Here is a 19400-nt window from a genome sequence, read left to right on the forward strand (position 1 = left end):
CACATTTTCCCCCATCTTATACACAGACTTAGGACCGAGGTCCAAACACAGGAAGTGCAGCCTGGAGTGCTGAGCGGGGTGTGTCCAGCCTCATCCAATCATAGCTCCTCTTAAGGAGACCTGTGGAAAATGAAAGCAGCGATCTGATTGGTTGCCATGGACAACTGCACCTCTCTTCCTCTATACAGGTTTTGATAAATCTCCCCCAATGTTTTACAGACAGTACCACACCACACCATGGGGGAGATTTATCAAAACCTGTGCAGAGGAAGAGTGGTGCAGTTGCCCATAGCAACCAATCAGATTGCTTCTTTCATTTTCCACAGGCCTCTTTAGAGGCCTGTGGAAAATGAAAGAAGCAATCTGATTGGTTGCTATGGGCAACTGCACCACTCTTCCTCTGCACAGGTTTTGATAAATCTCCCCCCATGTCTCTGAGGACCTCTTGACTGCCCCCTAATGGCAGACTCTCCAATAGGTGCCTAGGAGTAGCTTGACCCCAGTTGCCCAAGTCGACCAGTTGCCCATAGCAACCAATCAGATGGCTGCTTTCACTTTTGAAAAGGCCTCTGAAAAATGAAAGAAGCGATCTGATTGGTTGCTATGGGCAACCGGTGAACGTTTCCTCAGCACAGGTCTTGATGAATCTCCCCTTATATGTTCTACACGAGGTTCTGAGACCCTCTAGATCCGATCGGGCACACGACTTGTTTTCACTGCCGGCTTTCAGTTCACGGTTTCTCTAGACGGGCAGGTTTATCATTACTGTCATAACAAAGACGTAAAACGTGAAGACTGGTGGCGGTGGCACAGTTGGCAGTATGACCAAGGTCAGAGGAAGCCATTTAGCAAGCGACGCAAATCTGAAGATGCAACTGAACGGATATGCCTCAGTCGGCACGCTGTATCGGGAAAGGGAGGCTGCTTCCATTGGGTGGCGGTGTGGTCCTTAAAGGGGTACTCCGCTGCTCAGCGTTTGGAACAAACTGTTCCGTACGCTGGAGCCGGCGCCTGAAGCTCGTGACATCATAGCCCCACCCCCTATAAAATCACATTGTCTGCATTTTATAGTACCTATTTTCCACCATAATTTGCTAATAATAATAATAATAATAATGTGATTTTATGGATTTTTTCTCATTCTGTCTCCCATAGTTGAGGTTATAACCTATGATGGAAATTACAGCCTCTCATCTTTATAAGGGGGAGAACTTGTACAATTGGTGGCTGACTTTTTTGCCCCACCGTATATGTGCTTCTCCCCTGCTGACCCCGTGAGAAACCACCGACGTGACGGCACAATTTATGCCAAATGAGAAACTCGACTTAGATACAGACAATGGGATTTTTTTGGCTCCGGCACAGAGAGAGACGATTTATATGGAACAGATTTATAAATCACCTAAATGAATAAAATCATTGACGGGATCTCCGACTTCATCAGTGTACGAGACAAACCCGACAAGGAGTCATGTGACATGGGAATTCTCTGCATTTAGTACAAAGCGAAGGAGCTGATATTTATAAATGGGGACGCAACCGGCACGATCTGCACCTGATGAAAAGATGCCACCATACGGGAGTCCCTGAATCACGTCTCCTATACTCCCTCCTACCATCTGCTGCCATCGCCAATGACATGACCACCAGCACCGAAGAGCGTTGATGCCTTTCCGTCCCCCTTTCATCCCGTGGAATTTCTATTTTATTTTTGGGACAGGAAAGAGACGCACGGCGAGAGGTTGACGTCCCTGGAGGTCGATGGCTGCGCTTTGTATCCTGCTCTCAGATCCTGCAATGAATTATTAACCACACTGTCTCCTAATGCAGGTCTCGTATCTCGGTCTCGTCCTTCCCTCCATCTTGTCTGACGGCTGCGCATCATCTATCACGATTACCGGGAAGACTTAACTTGTTCCTATTCAAGCCCCAGAGATGGTTAACAACCTCTTATCCTGACCGGGATTTCAGGCCTTATGACATTGGCAGCGTGGCCCCTGATGACACGTGGGAGGGTGGAGTCCTCCAGGCCAGCATTAATAAGGCTTATAACATTCAAGGTTTTTCCCATGCAAGTCTTTATGACTTCCAGTCCATCTCCTGATTACGTTACTCTCAGGCTGCAGAGATTGCCCGGGACTTTTAAACATCCTGCCGACTGTCCGGCAGGGAGGTGCAGAGAATAGTAGTGTACATATTATTTTAATACTTTAAGTCAGCCTAATTACACCAATACCAAATATTAATTATTTTTTAACATATACAAAAAATTCAAAGGGAAGTCGGTCCGGCCCTGCTTGCCCGACACAGGGCTAATTCTATGAAAAATTCATAGTCTCTACATGTCCCGGACGTCAGGTGATAGGATTTCCACATCCCGGCCCCTAGTAAGTAAATAATGTCCCAGATACATATGTGCCCCCAGTTGAAAGGAAGGGTGGGCTCCCCCAGCAGGCAGACAAGGCCCCAGATGAACATGTCCCCCCCCCCCCCCCCCCCCCCCTCCCCGTTAGGTAGAGCTCCCCTATATGAAGACAGGCCCCCAGATAGATATGACCCCCATGAGATAGAGCTCCCCAGTAGGTACACAGACCCCCAGATAGATATGATCCCCATCAGGTAGGGCTACCCAGTAGGTAGACAGACCCCCAGATAGATATGACCCCCATCAGGTAGGGCTCCCCAGTAGGTAGACAGGCCCCTAGATAGATATGACCCCCATCAGGTAGGGCTCCCCAGTAGGTAGACAGGCCCCCAGATAGATATGACCCCCCATAAGGTGGGTACACAGGCCCCCAGATAGATATGACCCCCATCAGGTAGGGCTCCCCAGTAGGTACACAGGCCCCCAGATAGATATGACCCCCATCAGGTAGGGCTCCCCAGTAGGTACACAGACCCTCAGATAGATATGAACCCCATCAGGTAGGGCTCCCCAGTAGGTACACAGACCCCCAGATAGATATGACCCCCCATAAGGTAGGTACACAGGCCCCCACATAGATATGACCCCCATCAGGTAGGGCTCCCCAGTAGGTACACAGGCCCCCCAGATAGATATGACCCCCATCAGGTAGGGCTCCCCAGTAGGTAGACTGGTCCCCAGATAGATATGACCCCCCATCAGGTAGGTAGACAGACCCCCAGATAGATATGACCCCCATCAGGTAGGGCTACCCAGTAGGTAGACTGGTCCCCAGATAGATATGACCCCCACCAGGTAGGTAGACAGACCCCCAGATAGATATGACCCCCATCAGGTAGGGCTCCCCAGTAGGTAGACTGGTCCCCAGATAGATTTGTCCTCCATCAGGTAGGGCTCCCCAGTAGGTACACAGACCCTCAGATAGATATGACCCCCATCAGGTAGGGCTCCCCAGTAGGTACACAGACCCTCAGATAGATATGACCCCCATCAGGTAGGGCTCCCCAGTAGGTAGACTGGTCCCCAGATAGATTTGTCCTCCATCAGGTAGGGCTCCCCAGTAGGTACACAGACCCTCAGATAGATATGACCCCCATCAGGTAGGGCTCCCCAGTAGGTACACAGACCCTCAGATAGATATGACCCCCATCAGGTAGGGCTCCAAAGTAGGTATAGAGGCCCCAGATATCTATCTGGGGGCCTGTCTACCTACTGGGGAGCCCTACTTGATGATCCGGTAAGGGTTCCTAATAGGTGTACAGGCCCCCACATAGATATTGCCCCTGACAGGTAGGGCTCCTATTTAAACAATTATGCCCCCTAAGAAGATAGGTTAGCCCCTGGTGATAAGCAGGTCCTCCCTTATTGAGCCATTAGGCAAGTTAAAGGGGTACTATGGTGGAAATTTTTTTTTTTTAAATCAACTGGTGCCAGGAAGTTAAAGGGTAGCTCCCACCATCCTATTTTTTTTTTTTTGCTACTAGCCCGTTACCACCCCCCCCCCCCCCCACTACGGCACTAGCCCGTTCCCTCCTCCACCCCCCCCCCCCCCCGCCCCGCATACCCCGTTCCCTCATTACACTTGCAGTTACTGCAGAGTCCGGCAGCGGGCGTGCAGGGACAGCGGCGACAACGAGGCGGCGGCGGCGATGTGCGGGAGGAGTGGCCGGGGAGCCAATGCGCTCGCTCCCTCCCGCCTGTCTGATTGACAGGCAGGGAGCGAGTGCAGCCTAACTGAAAAAGGACTGATTGCCACTCCAAAATCAGTCCTTTTTCAGTAGCCGGTTTTTAAATGTAAATTAAACCTTTTTAATGAAAAAAATTATAAAAGTATATCAGAGATATGTTGTAGTACATAAGTACTACAACATATCAAAAAATAAAGTTGGTGACAGTGCCCATTTAAACAGATTTGTAAATGACATGTAAAAAAAGAAAATGGCAGCAGCACACTTGGTCAATTTGTAAATGACTTCTATTAAAAATTATTTGTCCTTCCAGTACTTATTAGCAGCTGTATGCTACAGATCAGCCTACCCCTCCCTATGGAATGACCTCTTAAAAGGCCCCAGAGTACGCCCAGAAACCTTTCCCATTTATGCGAATGGGACAGCAATCACATAAATATTTGGTTATAACCAGTAAATGTTAAATTGTAACGTCGCTTCTAAAATCATCAACTGTGACCCCTCCCACCCAGTCCGACGCGACTGCAACCAGTTTGATTTAAAGGGATACTCCGGTGGAAAACTTTTTTTTTTTTTCTTTTTTTTTTTTTAAATCAACTGGTGCTAGAAAGTTAAACAGATTTGTAAATTACTTCTATTAAAAAATCTAAATCCTTCCAGTACTTATTAGCTGCTGAATACTGCAGAGGAAATTATTTTCTTTTTGGAACACAGTGCTCTCTGCTGACATCTCTGTCCATTTTAGGAACTGTCCAGCATAAGTTTGCTATGGGGATTTTCTCCTACTCTGGACAGTTCTTAAAATGGACAGAGATGTCAGCAGAGAGCACTGTGCTCGTGATGTCAGCAGAGAGCTCTGTGTTCCAAAAAGAAAAGAATTTCCTCTGTAGTATTCAGCAGCTAATAAGTACTGGAAGGATTAAGATTTTTTAATAGAAGTAATTTACAAATCTGTTTAACTTTCTGGCACCAGTTGATTTAAAACAAATCCACCGGATTACCCCTAATTTGACGATGGCCGTACACGACTTTACACTGTGGTCAATCGCAACAGCATACCTAGGGTCAAGGACAACATCTGCAAGGAGTCTGTATGTTTTCCCCATGTTCAGTGTGAGAGACGACGAACTCTGTACAGCGCCGCGTGTGACTATATCCATTAGATCAGTGGTCTACAGACTGTGGCACTCCAGATGTTGCAAAACTACAACTTCCAGCATGCCCGGACAGCCATTCTGTCCGGGCATGCTGGGAGTTGTAGTTTTGCAACAGCTGGAGGTCCAGTGACCTCCAGCTGTTGCAAAACTGGAGGTCCAGAGAACACTGCATTATACACATAAAATTCCCTACTGTGACTCAATTCCGCTCCTGTGGCCATGCGCCCTCCGTGTAGTACAGATCACGTCGGAAGGTCATGCTGGGAGTTGTAGTTCTGCAACATCAGGAAAGCCACAATTTGAAGACCACTGCAATTAGATCAATGGTCTCCGACTTTTGGCTTTACTACTTAACTCTCAGTGGAGTTTCACTTTACTACTTAACTGGTGGAGTTTCACAACACTAAATTTGAAGCTTATCGGCAAAACACGTCGGGGGAACACCGCCTATACAGGACACTCGTCGCTTACACCGAGCTGTCATATAGATTTTTTTTCTGCAGTTTCACCGTATCGATAATCACGCCTCCGGGCACTGATAGGAACTATAAAAAAAAAAATTAAAAATTAAAAAGTGACTAACGTATATTTGCTTCTCCCCTGCTGACCCCGTGAGAAACCACCGACGGGACGGCTCGATTTATGCCAAATGACAAACTCAACTCGGATTCAGACAATGGGATTTTTTTTTTGGCTCCGGCACAGAGAGACGATTTATATGGAACAGATTTATAAATCACTTAAATGAATTAAATCATGGACGGGATCTCCGACTTCATCAGTGTACGAGACAAACCCGACAAGGAGTCACGTGACGCCGGAATTCTCTGCATTCTGTACAAAGCGAAGGAGCGGATCTTTATAAATGGGGACGCAACCGGCGCGATCGGCACCTGAAGTAAGGTGGCACTGTGGGGGTCTAGTATAGGAGTGCAGATGTAGCAGAGCCGAGCTAATCATTTGGACAATGCAGCCCAGAAAAACAACAAATCCAGCTCTGCTACACATGGAAAAGCAAGTTAGGATCTATAGAGAGACAAGTAAATAGAAGTGGAATGAGAGATGTAGCAGAGCCGAGTTGGTCATTTGACAATGTCCAATGCAGCCCCAAATAGACAACAAATCCAGCTCTGCTACACAGGTAGGTAGGATCTATAGCTGAACGATTATAAAGAAGTGAATCTGCAGATGTAGCAGAACTGAGTAGATCATTTCACAATGCAAAACGTAGCCCCAATTAGTCAGACAACAAATCCAGCTCTGCTATACCTGGAAATGGAAAAGTAAAGTAGGGTCTATAGCGGGACGATTATAATGTAATGCATTTGCAGAAGTAGCAGAGCCGAGCTGATCGTTTTGACAATGCCCAATGCAGCCCCAATTAGTCAGACAACAAATCCAGCTCAGCAGAGCTGAGCTAATCATTTGAAAATGCCCAATGGAAAAGCAAGGTGCATTGGTGGGTGTAACACAGCCGAGCTGATCATGTGACAATGCCCAACGCAGCCCCAAATACACAACAAATCCAGCTCTGCTACACAGGGAAAAGAAAGGTAGGATCTATAGCGGGATGATTTAATAGGAGTACAATAGTTATACAACAAATCCAGCTCTGCTACATATAGAAAAGCAAGGTAGTATCTATAGCAGGACGAATAAATAGGAGGGCATCTGCAGATGTAGCAGAGCTGAGCTAATCATATGACAATGCCCAATGTGGCCTCAAATAGACAACAAATCCAGCTCTGCTACCCATGGAAATGGAAAAGCAAACTAGGATCTATAGTGGGATGATTATATAGGAGGGCATCTGCAGATGTAGCAGAGCTGAGCTAATCATTTGACAATGCCCAATGGGGCCTCAAATAGACAACAAATCCAGCTCTGCTACACGGGGAAAAGAAAGGTTTGATCTATAGCGGGACGATTTAATAGGAGTGCAGTAGTTATAAAACAAATCCAGCTCTGCTACATATAGAAAAACAAGGTAGTATCTATAGCAGGACGAATAAATAGGAGGGCATCTGCAGATGTAGCAGAGCTGAGCTAATCATATGACAATGTTCAATATGGTCTCAAATAGACAACAAATCCAGCTCTGCTACCCATGGAAAAGCAAGTTAGGATCTATAGCGGGACAATTATATAGGAGGACATCTGCAGATGAAGCAGAGCCGAGCTGATCATCTGCAATGCCTAATGCAGCCCATAATAGTCAGACAACAAATCCAGTTCTGCTATACCTGGAAATGGAAAAGCAAGCTAGGATCTATAGCAGGATGATTATATAGTTCAACTGCAAATGAAGCAGAGCCGAGCTGATCATTTGGACAATGCCAATGCAAATCCAGCTCTGCTACACGTGGAAAAGCAAGGTAGGAGCTATAGCGGGACGATTGTATAGGATAGGATGGCAATAGTTAGACAGCAAATCCAGCTCTGCTACACCTGTAGAAACAAGGTAGGATCTATAGCGGGACGATTATATAAGAGTGCATCTGCAGATGTAGCAGAGCCGAGCTGATCATTTGACAATGTTCAATACGGTCTCAAATAGTTAGACAACAAATCCAGCTCTGCTACACCTGGAAAAGCAAGGCAGGATTTATAGTTGGACGATCCCAAAAAACATGTGGTGCAAGTACGTAAAACTTAAAACTGGGTATGCCCCTTTATCTGACATGGGAAAACTTAAAGGGGGGGGCCCCTGGGATATCATCTCACAATATATATATATATATATATATATATATATATATATATATATATATACATTTATATATTAAATAAATATAAATAAAAAATATAAAAATAAAAATAAGTAAAAAATAAATATAAACTAATATATATATATATATATATATTAAATAAATATAAATAAAAAATATAAAAATAAATATAAATAAAAATATATAAATTAAAAAAAATATATATATATATATATATATATATATATATAAAATAAATATAAATTAAAAAATATATAAAAATAAAAAAAAAATATATATATATATACATAACACCGTATGTGGTTCCAATTTTTAGCGCTGGTTACTTTCCTCTAATCCGTTATTGATTCGCTACTGTAAGAAAAGGTTTATTTATTTATTTTTTTCCTTTTTTTTTTTTTTTATTATTTCATTTTTTTTTTTTTTTTTTTAAATAAACCAGAGTGACCTCTACCAGGTTTCCGGGATGTCCGCAGTTGTGGGGTCTCTATTATTCGGCGGATGCGACCTCATGGATACACAATAGTCACAGCAGGGAATGTTACGCGTATCAAAAAAGCGGCAGATCTCCGTCTGTGGCAAAACCACAACTCCCGGGCATGCTGGGAGTTGTAGTTTTGCCCCAGCCAGAGGCAGTTTGAAGACCATCCCTATATATACATATATATATATATATATATATATATATATATATATATATATACTGTCCTATATGTAACAAATGGTTTAGGACACTGATTGTATCTTTTCCCAGGAATACAAAGTATCAGATGTTGTTGAATACAAAAGCCGTTAACCCTTTGTTGTCCTTTCTTTGAGATCGGAGCAGGGTGACGGTATGTAGCGGCACTACACCAAGACCGCCTATAGAGATGTAATGGAGGTGTGTGTGTGTAGGGGGGGGGGGGGGGGGTCCTACCTTCATGATCCCGGTGGTCCTCATGGTCCCCTGTCCTCTTTCTCCTGAGTGGTCCCTGCTGCTCCTCCCAGACTGTGGACTGTCCTCTGAGCATCCTCCATTCAGCACCATCATCTCCTCTCCTCCGCCAGGTACGTGCAGCCCCCCTGAGGTTAGGGTGCCTTCGTCCTGCACCCCCAGAAGTCCCACCACAGCAGCCGCAGCAGCACAGGATGCAGGGTCCCGTCCATCTGCCATATTGAGGAGGACTGGGGGGGGGGGGGGTGCCTCAGCCTGGCATGCTGCTCCGGAGGAAATGAACTGCTGGATGTGTAAACACACTGACACTGCCTACATGAGGAAAAGGGACTGGATGGGGGGTGGTGGGGTCCTCAGCCTATCTGCATCCTGCTGGATCCTGAGAGGGGAGCCGGGTACCTGAGAAGTCCGCTGGCATCTGGACCTATGCCATGGATGACTGTGCTGCAGGGTGAATGTGCTGAGGAATCACAGTCAGGATCAGCGATCAGGGGGATCAGTACTGCAGAATTACTGCCGGGGGGGGGGGGGGTCTGTCCTGTGGTGGAGGTGCTGAGTTAGGGGGGCTTCAGGGGTGCAGAGAGCTGGAGGTCAGTGGATTAGTAGGGATCTGTGCTGCAGGGTCAGTGGATTAGTAGGGATCTGTGCTGCAGGGTCAGTGGATTAGTAGGGATCTGTGCTGCAGGGTCAGTGGATTAGTAGGGATCTGTGCTGAAGGGTCAGTGGATTAGTAAGGGATCTGTGCTGCAGGGTCAGCGGATTAGTAAGGGATCTGTGCTGCAGGGTATATGGATTACTAGGGATCTGTGCTGCGGGGTCAGTGGATTAGTAGGGATCTGTGCTGCAGGGTCAGTGGATTAGTAGGGATCTGTGCTGCAGGGTCAGTGGATTAGTAGGGATCTGTGCTGCAGGGTCAGTGGATTAGTAGGGATCTGTGCTGAAGGGTCAGTGGATTAGTAAGGGATCTGTGCTGCAGGGTCAGCGGATTAGTAAGGGATCTGTGCTGCAGGGTATATGGATTACTAGGGATCTGTGCTGCGGGGTCAGTGGATTAGTAGGGATCTGTGCTGCAGGGTCAGTGGATTAGTAGGGATCTGTGCTGCAGGGTCAGTGGATTAGTAGGGATCTGTGCTGCGGGGTCAGTGGATTAGTAGGGATCTGTACTGCAGGGTCAGTGGATTAGTAGGGATCTGTGCTGAAGGGTCAGTGGATTAGTAAGGGATCTGTGCTGCAGGGTCAGCGGATTAGTAAGGGATCTGTGCTGCAGGGTATATGGATTACTAGGGATCTGTGCTGCGGGGTCAGTGGATTAGTAGGGATCTGTGCTGCAGGGTCAGTGGATTAGTAGGGATCTGTGCTGCAGGGTCAGTGGATTAGTAAGGGATCTGTGCTGCAGGGTCAGTGGATTAGTAGGGATCTGTGCTGCAGGGTCAGTGGATTAGTAGGGATCTGTGCTGAAGGGTCAGTGGATTAGTAGGGATCTGTGCTGCAGAGTCAGTGGATTAGTAAGGGATCTGTGCTGCAGAGTCAGTGGATTAGTAGGGATCTGTGCTGCAGGGTCAGTGGATTAGTAAGGGATCTGTGCTGCAGAGTCAGTGGATTAGTAGGGATCTGTGCTGAAGGGTCAGTGGATTAGTAGGGATCTGTGCTGAAGGGTCAGTGGATTAGTAGGGATCTGTGCTGCAGGGTATGTGGATTACTAGGGATCTGTGCTGAAGGCTGAGGGGTCAGTGGATTGGTAGAGATCTGTGCTACAAGGTCTGTGGATTACTAGGGATCTGTGCTGCAGGATGAGAGAAAAGGTCTGGGGATCTATGCTGCAGTGTCAGTAGGGATCTGTAAAGTCAGTAGGTGTCTGCCACAGGTCTACAGATTACTAGGATCTGTGCAGCAGGGTCAGTATGGGATCTGTGCTGTTTGAAAAGTATGGCTATCTGCTGTTAAATGATCAGTAGGGATATGTGCTGAAGTAGGGTAGTAGGGATCAGTGCTGTAAAATAAGCATAAATCTCTTCTGCAGTAGAAACAGTAGGGATCTGTGCTGTAGTTGGGATCTTTGCTGTCGGATCAGTAGGGATCTGTGCTGTAGGATCTGTGCTTGAGGAACAGAAGGGATTCGTGCTGTAGGGTCAGTCAAGATCTTTTCTGTAGTAGGATCTGTGCTGTAGGATTAGTATAAATCTCTGCTGCAGTAGAATCAGTAGGGACCTGTGCTGTAGTAGGGATCTATGCTGTAGGGTCAGTCGGGATCTTTGCTGTAGTAGGATATGTAGGGATCTTTGCTGTATGATCAGTAGGGATCTGCAGTGGGTCCAGGTTGTAGAGATCTCTTTTGTCAGATCAGTTGGGATCTTTGCTGTAGGGATCTTGTCTGTAGTCAGTTGGGATCTGTGTTGTAGTATGATCTATAGGATCAGTTGGGATCTTTGCTGTAAGGATCTTTTCTGTAGGATCAGTTGGGATATTTTCTGTAAGGATCTTTTCTGTAGAATCAGTTCGGATCTTTGCTGCAGTGATCTATTCTGTAGGATAAGTTGGGATCTTTGCTGTAGGGATTTCTTCTGTAGGATCAGTAGGGATCTTTGATGTAGGGATCTCTTCTGCAGCATCAGTTGGGATCTTTGCTGTAGTAGGATCTGTAGGATCAGTTGGGATCTTTGCTGTAGGATCTGTAGGGCTCTATTCTGTAGGATCAGTTGGGATCTTTGCTGTAGTAGTTCTGTAGGATTAGTTGGGATCTTTGCTGTATGGATCTGTAAGGATCTCTTCTATAGGATCAGTTTGGATCTTTGCTGTGGGATCTGTAGGGATCTCTTCTGTAGGATCAGTTGGGATCTTTGCTGTATGGATCTGTAAGGATCTCTTCTGTAGGATCAGTTTGGATCTTTGCTGTAGGATCTGTAAGGATCTCTTCTGTAGGATCAGTTGGGATCTTTGATGTAGGATCTGTAGGGATGTCTTCTGTAGGATCAGTTGGGATCTTTGCTGTATGGATCTGTAGGGATCTCTTCTGTAGGATCAGTTGGGATCTCTTCTGTTGGATCTGTAGGGATGTCTTCTGTAGGATCAGTTGGGATCTCTTCTGTAGGATCAGTTGGGATCTTTTCTGTAGGATCAGATGGGATCTCTTCTGTAGGATCAGTTGGGATCTCTTCTGTAGGATCAGTTGGGATCTCTTCTGTAGGATCAGTTGGGATCTCTTCTGTAGGATCTGTGGGGATGTCTTCTGTAGGATCAGTTGAGATCTTTGCTGTATGGATCTGTAGGGATCTCTTCTGTAGGATCAGTTGGGATTTCTTCTGTAGGATCGGTTGGGATCTCTTCTGTAGGATCGGTTGGGATCTCTTCTGTAGGATCTGTAGGGATCCGCAGTGGGTTCCGGGCGGTACAGGATCACTGATTCTCCGCGGTTCCGTGCGGTTCTCTCCCCGCTGTAATGTCTCCGGATCCCGGGGAGATCCCGTGTGCGGTGGATCCGGGCGCCATAGGTAGTTGTGCGGCTCCTGTGCGGGGTGTGCTCGGCAGGACAGCCGGGGAGGTCGCTCTGCAGCCGGCTCAGCGTCTCTCCATCCTCCGCCCGCACAGCCGCCTCCCCCTCCTCCTCCTCCTCCTCACACGTGCTGCACCCGGGGCCCTCCAGTAACCCCTGCACTGCCGCATCACACACTGTATTCCCCTCAGTTGTCTTCTGTACCTAATGTATGATGTCACCGGGATGAGATGATGTCACCGGGATATGATGATGTCACCGGGATATGATGATGTCACTGGGATGAGATGATGTCACCGGGATGAGATGATGTCACCGGGATGAGATGATGTCACCGGGATATGATGATGTCACTGGGATATGATGATGTCACTGGTATATGATGATGTCACTGGTATATGATGATGTCACCGGGATGAGATGATGTCACCGGGATATGATGATGTCACTGGTATATGATGATGTCACTGGTATATGATGATGTCACCGGGATGAGATGATGTCACCGGGATATGATGATGTCACCGGGATATGATGATGTCACTGGGATGAGATGATGTCACCGGGATGAGATGATGTCACCGGGATATGATGATGTCACCGTGATGATGTCACCGGGATATGATGTCACTGGTATATGATTATGTCACCAGGATGAGATGATGTCACCGGGATATGATGATGTCACTAGGATGAGATGATGTCACCGGGATGAGATGATGTCACCGGGATGAGATGATGTCACTGGGATGAGATGATGTCACTGGGATGAGATGACGTCACTGGGATATGATGATGTCACCAGGATGAGATGATGTCTCCATATGATTATGTCACCAGGATATGATGATGTCACTGGGATGAGATGATGTCACTGGGATGAGATGATGTCACCGGGATGAGATGATGTCACTGGGATATGATGATGTCACCGGGATATGATGATGTCACCGGGATGAGATGATGTCACTGGGATATGATGAGGTCACCGGGATGAGATGATGTCACTGGGATATGATGATGTCACTGGGATGAGATGATGTCCCCGGGATATGATGATGTCACCGGGATGAGATGATGCCACCGGGATGAGATGATGTCACCGGGATATGATGATGTCACCGGGATGAGATGATGTCACTGGGATATGATGATGTCACCGGGATATGATGATGTCACCGGGATGAGATGATGTCACTGGGATATTATGATGTTACCGGGATGAGATGATGTCACTGGGATGAGATGATGTCCCCGGGTTATGATGATGTCACCGGGATGAGATGATGTCACTAGGATGAGATGATGTCTCCATATGATGATGTCACCAGGATATGATGATGTCACTGGGATGAGATGATGTCACTGGGATGAGATCATGTCTCCATATGATGATGTCACCAGGATATGATGATGTCACTGGGATGAGATGATGTCACTGGGATGAGATGATGTCTCGATATGTTGATGTCACCAGGATATGATGATGTCACTGGGATGAGATGATGTCACCGGGATATGATGATGTCACCGGGATGAGATGATGTCACTGGGATGAGATGATGTCACTGGGATATGATGATGTCACCGGGATGAGATTATGTCACTGGGATATAATGATGTCATAGGGATATGATGATGTCACCGGGATGAGATGATGTCACCAGGATTAGATGATGTCACTGGGATATGATGATGTCACCGGGATAAGATGATGTCGCTGGGATATGATGATGTCACCGGGATGGGATGATGTCACTGGGATATGATGATGTCACCGGGATGAGATGATGTCTCCATATGATGATGTCACCGGGATGAGATGATGTCACCGGGATGAGATGATGTCACTGGGATATGATGATGTCACCGGAATAAGATGATGTCGCTGGGATATGATGATGTCACCGGGATGGGATGATGTCACTGGGATATGATGATGTCACCGGGATGAGATGATGTCTCCATATGATGATGTCACCGGGATGAGATGATGTCACTGGGATGAGATGATGTCTCCATATGATGATGTCACCAGGATATGATGATGTCACTGGGATCAGATGATGTCACCGGGATGAGATGATGTCACTGGGATGAGATGATGTCACCGGGATATGATGATGTCACCGAGATGAGATGATGTCACTGGGATATGATGATGTCACCGGGATATGATGATGTCACCGGGATGAGATTATGTCACTGGGATATGATGATGTCACCGGGATGAGATGATGTCACTGGGATGAGATGATGTCCCCGGGATATGATGATGTCACCGGGATGAGATGATGTCACTGGGATGAGATGATGTCTCCATATGATGATGTCACCAGGATATGATGATGTCACTGGGATGAGATGATGTCACTGGGATGAGATGATGTCTCTATATGATGATGTCACCAGGATATGAGGATGTCACTGGGATGAGATGATGTCACTGGGATGAGATGATGTCTCCATATGATGATGTCACCAGGATATGATGATGTCACCGGGATGAGATGATGTCACCGGGATATGATGATGTCACCGGGATGAGATGATGTCACTAGGATGAGATGATGTCACTGGGATATGATGATGTCACTGGGATGAGATGATGTCACTGGGATAAGATGATGTCACTGGGATATGATGATGTCACCGGGATATGATGATGTCACTGGGATGAGATGATGTCCCCGGGATATGATGATGTCACTGGGATGAGATGATGTCACTGGAATGAGATGATGTCACTGGGATATGATGATGTCACCGGGATGAGATGATGTCACCGGGATGAGATGATGTCACTGGGATGAGATGATGTCCCCGGGATATGTTGATGTCACCGGGATGAGATGATGTCACTAGGATGAGATGATGTCACTGGGATATGATGATGTCACTGGGATATGATGATGTCACCAGGATGAGATGATGTCCCCGGGATATGATGATGTCACCGGGATGAGATGATGTCACTGGGATAAGATGATGTCACCGGGATGAGATGATGTCACTGGGATGAGATGATGTCACCGGGATATGATGATGTCACCGGGATGAGATGATGTCACTGGGATGAGATGATGTCTCCATATGATGATGTCACCAGGATATGATGATGTCAATTGGATGAGATGATGTCACTGGGATGAGATGATGTCTCCATATGATGATGTCACCAGGATATGATGATGTCACTGGGATGAGATGATGTCACTGGGATGAGATGATGTCTCCATATGATGATGTCACCAGGATATGATGATGTCACCGGGATAAGATGATGTCACCGGGATATGATGATGTCACCGGGATGAGATGATGTCACTAGGATGAGATGATGTCACTGGGATATGATGATGTCACTGGGATGAGATGATGTCACTGGGATAAGATGATGTCACTGGGATATGATGATGTCACCGGGATATGATGATGTCACTGGGATGAGATGATGTCCCCGGGATATGATAATGTCACTGGGATGAGATGATGTCACTGGGATGAGATGATGTCACTGGGATATGATGCTGTCACTGGTATATGATGATGTCACCGGGATGAGATGATGTCACTGGGATGAGATGATGTCACTGGGATGAGATGATGTCCCCGGGATATGATGATGTCACCGGGATGAGATGATGTCACTAGGATGAGATGATGTCACTGGGATATGATGATGTCACTGGTATATGATGATGTCACCGGGATGAGATGATGTCACTGGGATATGATGATGTCACCGGGATGAGATGTTGTCACCGGGATATGATGTCACTGGGATGAGATAATGTCGCTGGGATGAGATGATGTCCCCGGGATATGATGATGTCACCGGGATGAGATGATGTCACTGGGATAAGATGATGTCACCGGGATGAGATGATGTCACTGGGATGAGATGATGTCACCGGGATATGATGATGTCACTGGGATGAGATGATGTCACCGGGATGAGATGATGTCACTGGGATGAGATGATGTCACTGGGATATGATGATGTCACCGGGATGGGATGATGTCACCGGGATGAGATGATGTCACTGGGATGAGATAATGTCCCCGGGATATGATGATGTCACCGGGATGAGATGATGTCACTGGTATGAGATGATGTCACTGGTATATGATGATGTCACCGGGATATGATGATGTCACCGGGATGAGATGATGTCACTAGGATGAGATGATGTCACTGGGATATGATGATGTCACTGGTATATGATGATGTCACTGGGATGAGATGATGTCACTGGGATATGATGATGTCACCGGGATGAGATGATGTCACCGGGATATGATGTCACTGGGATGAGATAATGTCGCTGGGATGAGATGATGTCCCCGGGATATGATGATGTCACCGGGATGAGATGATGTCACTGGGATAAGATGATGTCACCGGGATGAGATGATGTCACTGGGATGAGATGATGTCACCGGGATATGATGATGTCACTGGGATGAGATGATGTCACCGGGATGAGATGATGTCACTGAGATGAGATGATGTCACTGGGATATGATGATGTCACTGGTATATGATGATGTCACCGGGATGGGATGATGTCACCGGGATGAGATGATGTCACTGGGATGAGATAATGTCCCCGGGATATGATGATGTCACTGGGATGAGATGATGTCACTGGTATGAGATGATGTCACTGGTATATGATGATGTCACCGGGATATGATGATGTCACCGGGATGAGATGATGTCACCGGGATATGATGATGTCACCGGGATGAGATGATGTCACTGGGATGAATTGATGTCACTGGGATGAGATGATGTCACTGGGATGAATTGATGTCACTGGGATGAGATGATGTCACTGGGATGAGATGATGTCATTGGGATGAATTGATGTCACTGGGATGAGATGATGTCTCCATATGATGATGTCACCCTAAGGGTGCGTTCACACGCTATTACTAGCATTGGGTTGCCCGCTGCGAGTTACGCTACCATTGATTTAAATGGGTCCACAGACAGTCCGCAATAGTGTCAGATTTGTGGACTGTCCGCGGACCCATTCAAATGAATCGTAGCGTAAATCGCAGACGGTTTCCCGCAGCGGGCAACTCGCTGCTAGTAATAGCGTAACCCTTAGGCCCCATTCACATGGTTGAATTTCCAGGCAGAATCCAGCTGGAAAATTCCGCTCGGAAACATAACAAGTTGTTTTTTTATTCCTTTCCTCCATAGATGTAACATGCACATTATTCCATGGAGATAAGTTCAGCCTAGATGGGGCCCATGGCAGCGAGGGGGACTATCTCTAGTTACATACCCCACAGAGATCATTCCGGAGCATAGACATTATGGGGGAGATTTATCACAACCTGTGTAGAAGAGCGGTGAGGTTGCCCATAGCAACCAATCAGATCGCTGCTTTCATTTCTCAGAGGCCTTTTTAAAAATAAAGAAGAAATCTGATTGGTTGCTATGGGCAACTGCACCGCTCTCCCACTACACAGGGTTTGATAAATCTCCCATAGCAACCAATCAGATTGTTTCTTTCATTTTTAAACAGGCCTGTGAAAAATGAAACAAAGGATCTGATTGGTTGCTATGGGCAACTGCACCGCTCTTCCTCTACGCAGGTTCTGATAAATCTCCCCCTTGACAGGTTTAGGTTATGTTCACACGGCAGAATTTCCGCAACTCCGCAGAAATTGCGGCAGAATTCTGTGTTATCTAAACTAGTCCAGTCTTATATTTTGAAGGAACGCGGAAATTCTGCTGTCTAAATGAGACTGCGAAATCCCATTCAGATCTATTTGAAGTAAATTACGGCGGAAGTTAAGGAGGAATTCCGCATGGAGATCGAGCGTACCCTTAGGGTACGTTCACACGCGTGGATTTTTTTTGCGGGTTTTCCGCTGCGTGTTTTTCCAGATTTCCTGCCGGAATAATGAGCATGTTCAATCACACGGCTATTCATGGCGCCAATTCATTAAGGCGGGGCCTGTTTCCTACGGAAAGTCTGTGATGTCGGATTTCTTCAGGCGGATATTCCGTAGTGTGCGGGGGCCCTAAGCATACGTACACTTGAGCGGTTTTACTTCAATGATAAAATCTGCAGTAAAATATGCACTTAAAGGGGTACTCCAGTGGGAAAAATTTTTTTTTACTCAACTGGTGCCAGAAAGTTAAACAGATTTGTAAATTACTTCTATTAAAAAATCTTAGTCCTTCCAGTACTTGTTAGGGCTGTATACTACAGAGGAAATGCTTTCCTTTTTGGATTTCTCTTATGTCACGACCACAGTGCTCTCTGCTGACCTCTACTGTCCATTTTAGGAACTGTCCAGAGCAGGAGAAAATCCCCATAGCAAACATATGCTGCTCTGGACAGTTCCTAAAATGGACAGCAGAGGTCAGCAGAGAGCACTGTGGTCGTGACAGAAGAGAAATCCAAAAAGAAAAGAATTTCCTCTGTAGTATACAGCCGCTAATAAGTACTGGAAGGATTCACATTTTTTTAATAGAAGTAATTTACAAATCTGTTTAACTTTCTGGCACCGGTTGATTTAAAAAAAAAAAATAATAAGTTTTCCACCGGAGTACCCCTTCCCTTTCACACTATGAAATCTCTGCCCTAAGATATTCAGAGAGAACGGAAATTCTGTCTGCAGCAAGCGGGCGCACGGGCATGAGCCGTCACCATTGATGGCAATGCAGTTGCGCGTGGAATTCCGCCAAAAGGACGAACGCGTCCATTGTTCTCGTCCGCAATTTAAAAAACTTTGCTGTGGGAAATTCTGCAGTGTAAATGTAGCTCGAGGCTACCCAACTAACTATACCTAGTCCACGGGGTTAACAAAGGGTTAACCTATACGCAGCCCAGGGCCGAGCAATCACAGCGCTAATCGATAACTGACAGGATAATGTACACACAGGAAGGCAGCATGCAGATCCAGACAGGACTAAGTATACAGCCAGCTATATATATATATATTTA

The 19400-nt window shown here is 46.4% G+C and overlaps 1 protein-coding gene across 1 annotated transcript in view; it reads right to left on the reverse strand.

The window, feature by feature from the left end:
* The window catches only part of LOC130296498 (inactive phospholipase C-like protein 2), a 109044-nt gene extending 97854 nt beyond the window's left edge, over positions 1 to 11190 (reverse strand). The window contains exon 1 of the mRNA XM_056548081.1: positions 8919 to 11190. Within this exon, the coding sequence (XP_056404056.1) occupies positions 8919 to 9155 (237 nt within the window). The 5' untranslated portion in view covers positions 9156 to 11190. The remainder of the gene's footprint in view (positions 1 to 8918) is intronic.
* Between the last annotated feature and the right edge of the window lie 8210 nt (positions 11191 to 19400).

This window comes from Hyla sarda, chromosome 12 (assembly GCF_029499605.1).
Source record: "Hyla sarda isolate aHylSar1 chromosome 12, aHylSar1.hap1, whole genome shotgun sequence".
Taxonomy (NCBI): Eukaryota; Metazoa; Chordata; class Amphibia; order Anura; family Hylidae; genus Hyla; species Hyla sarda.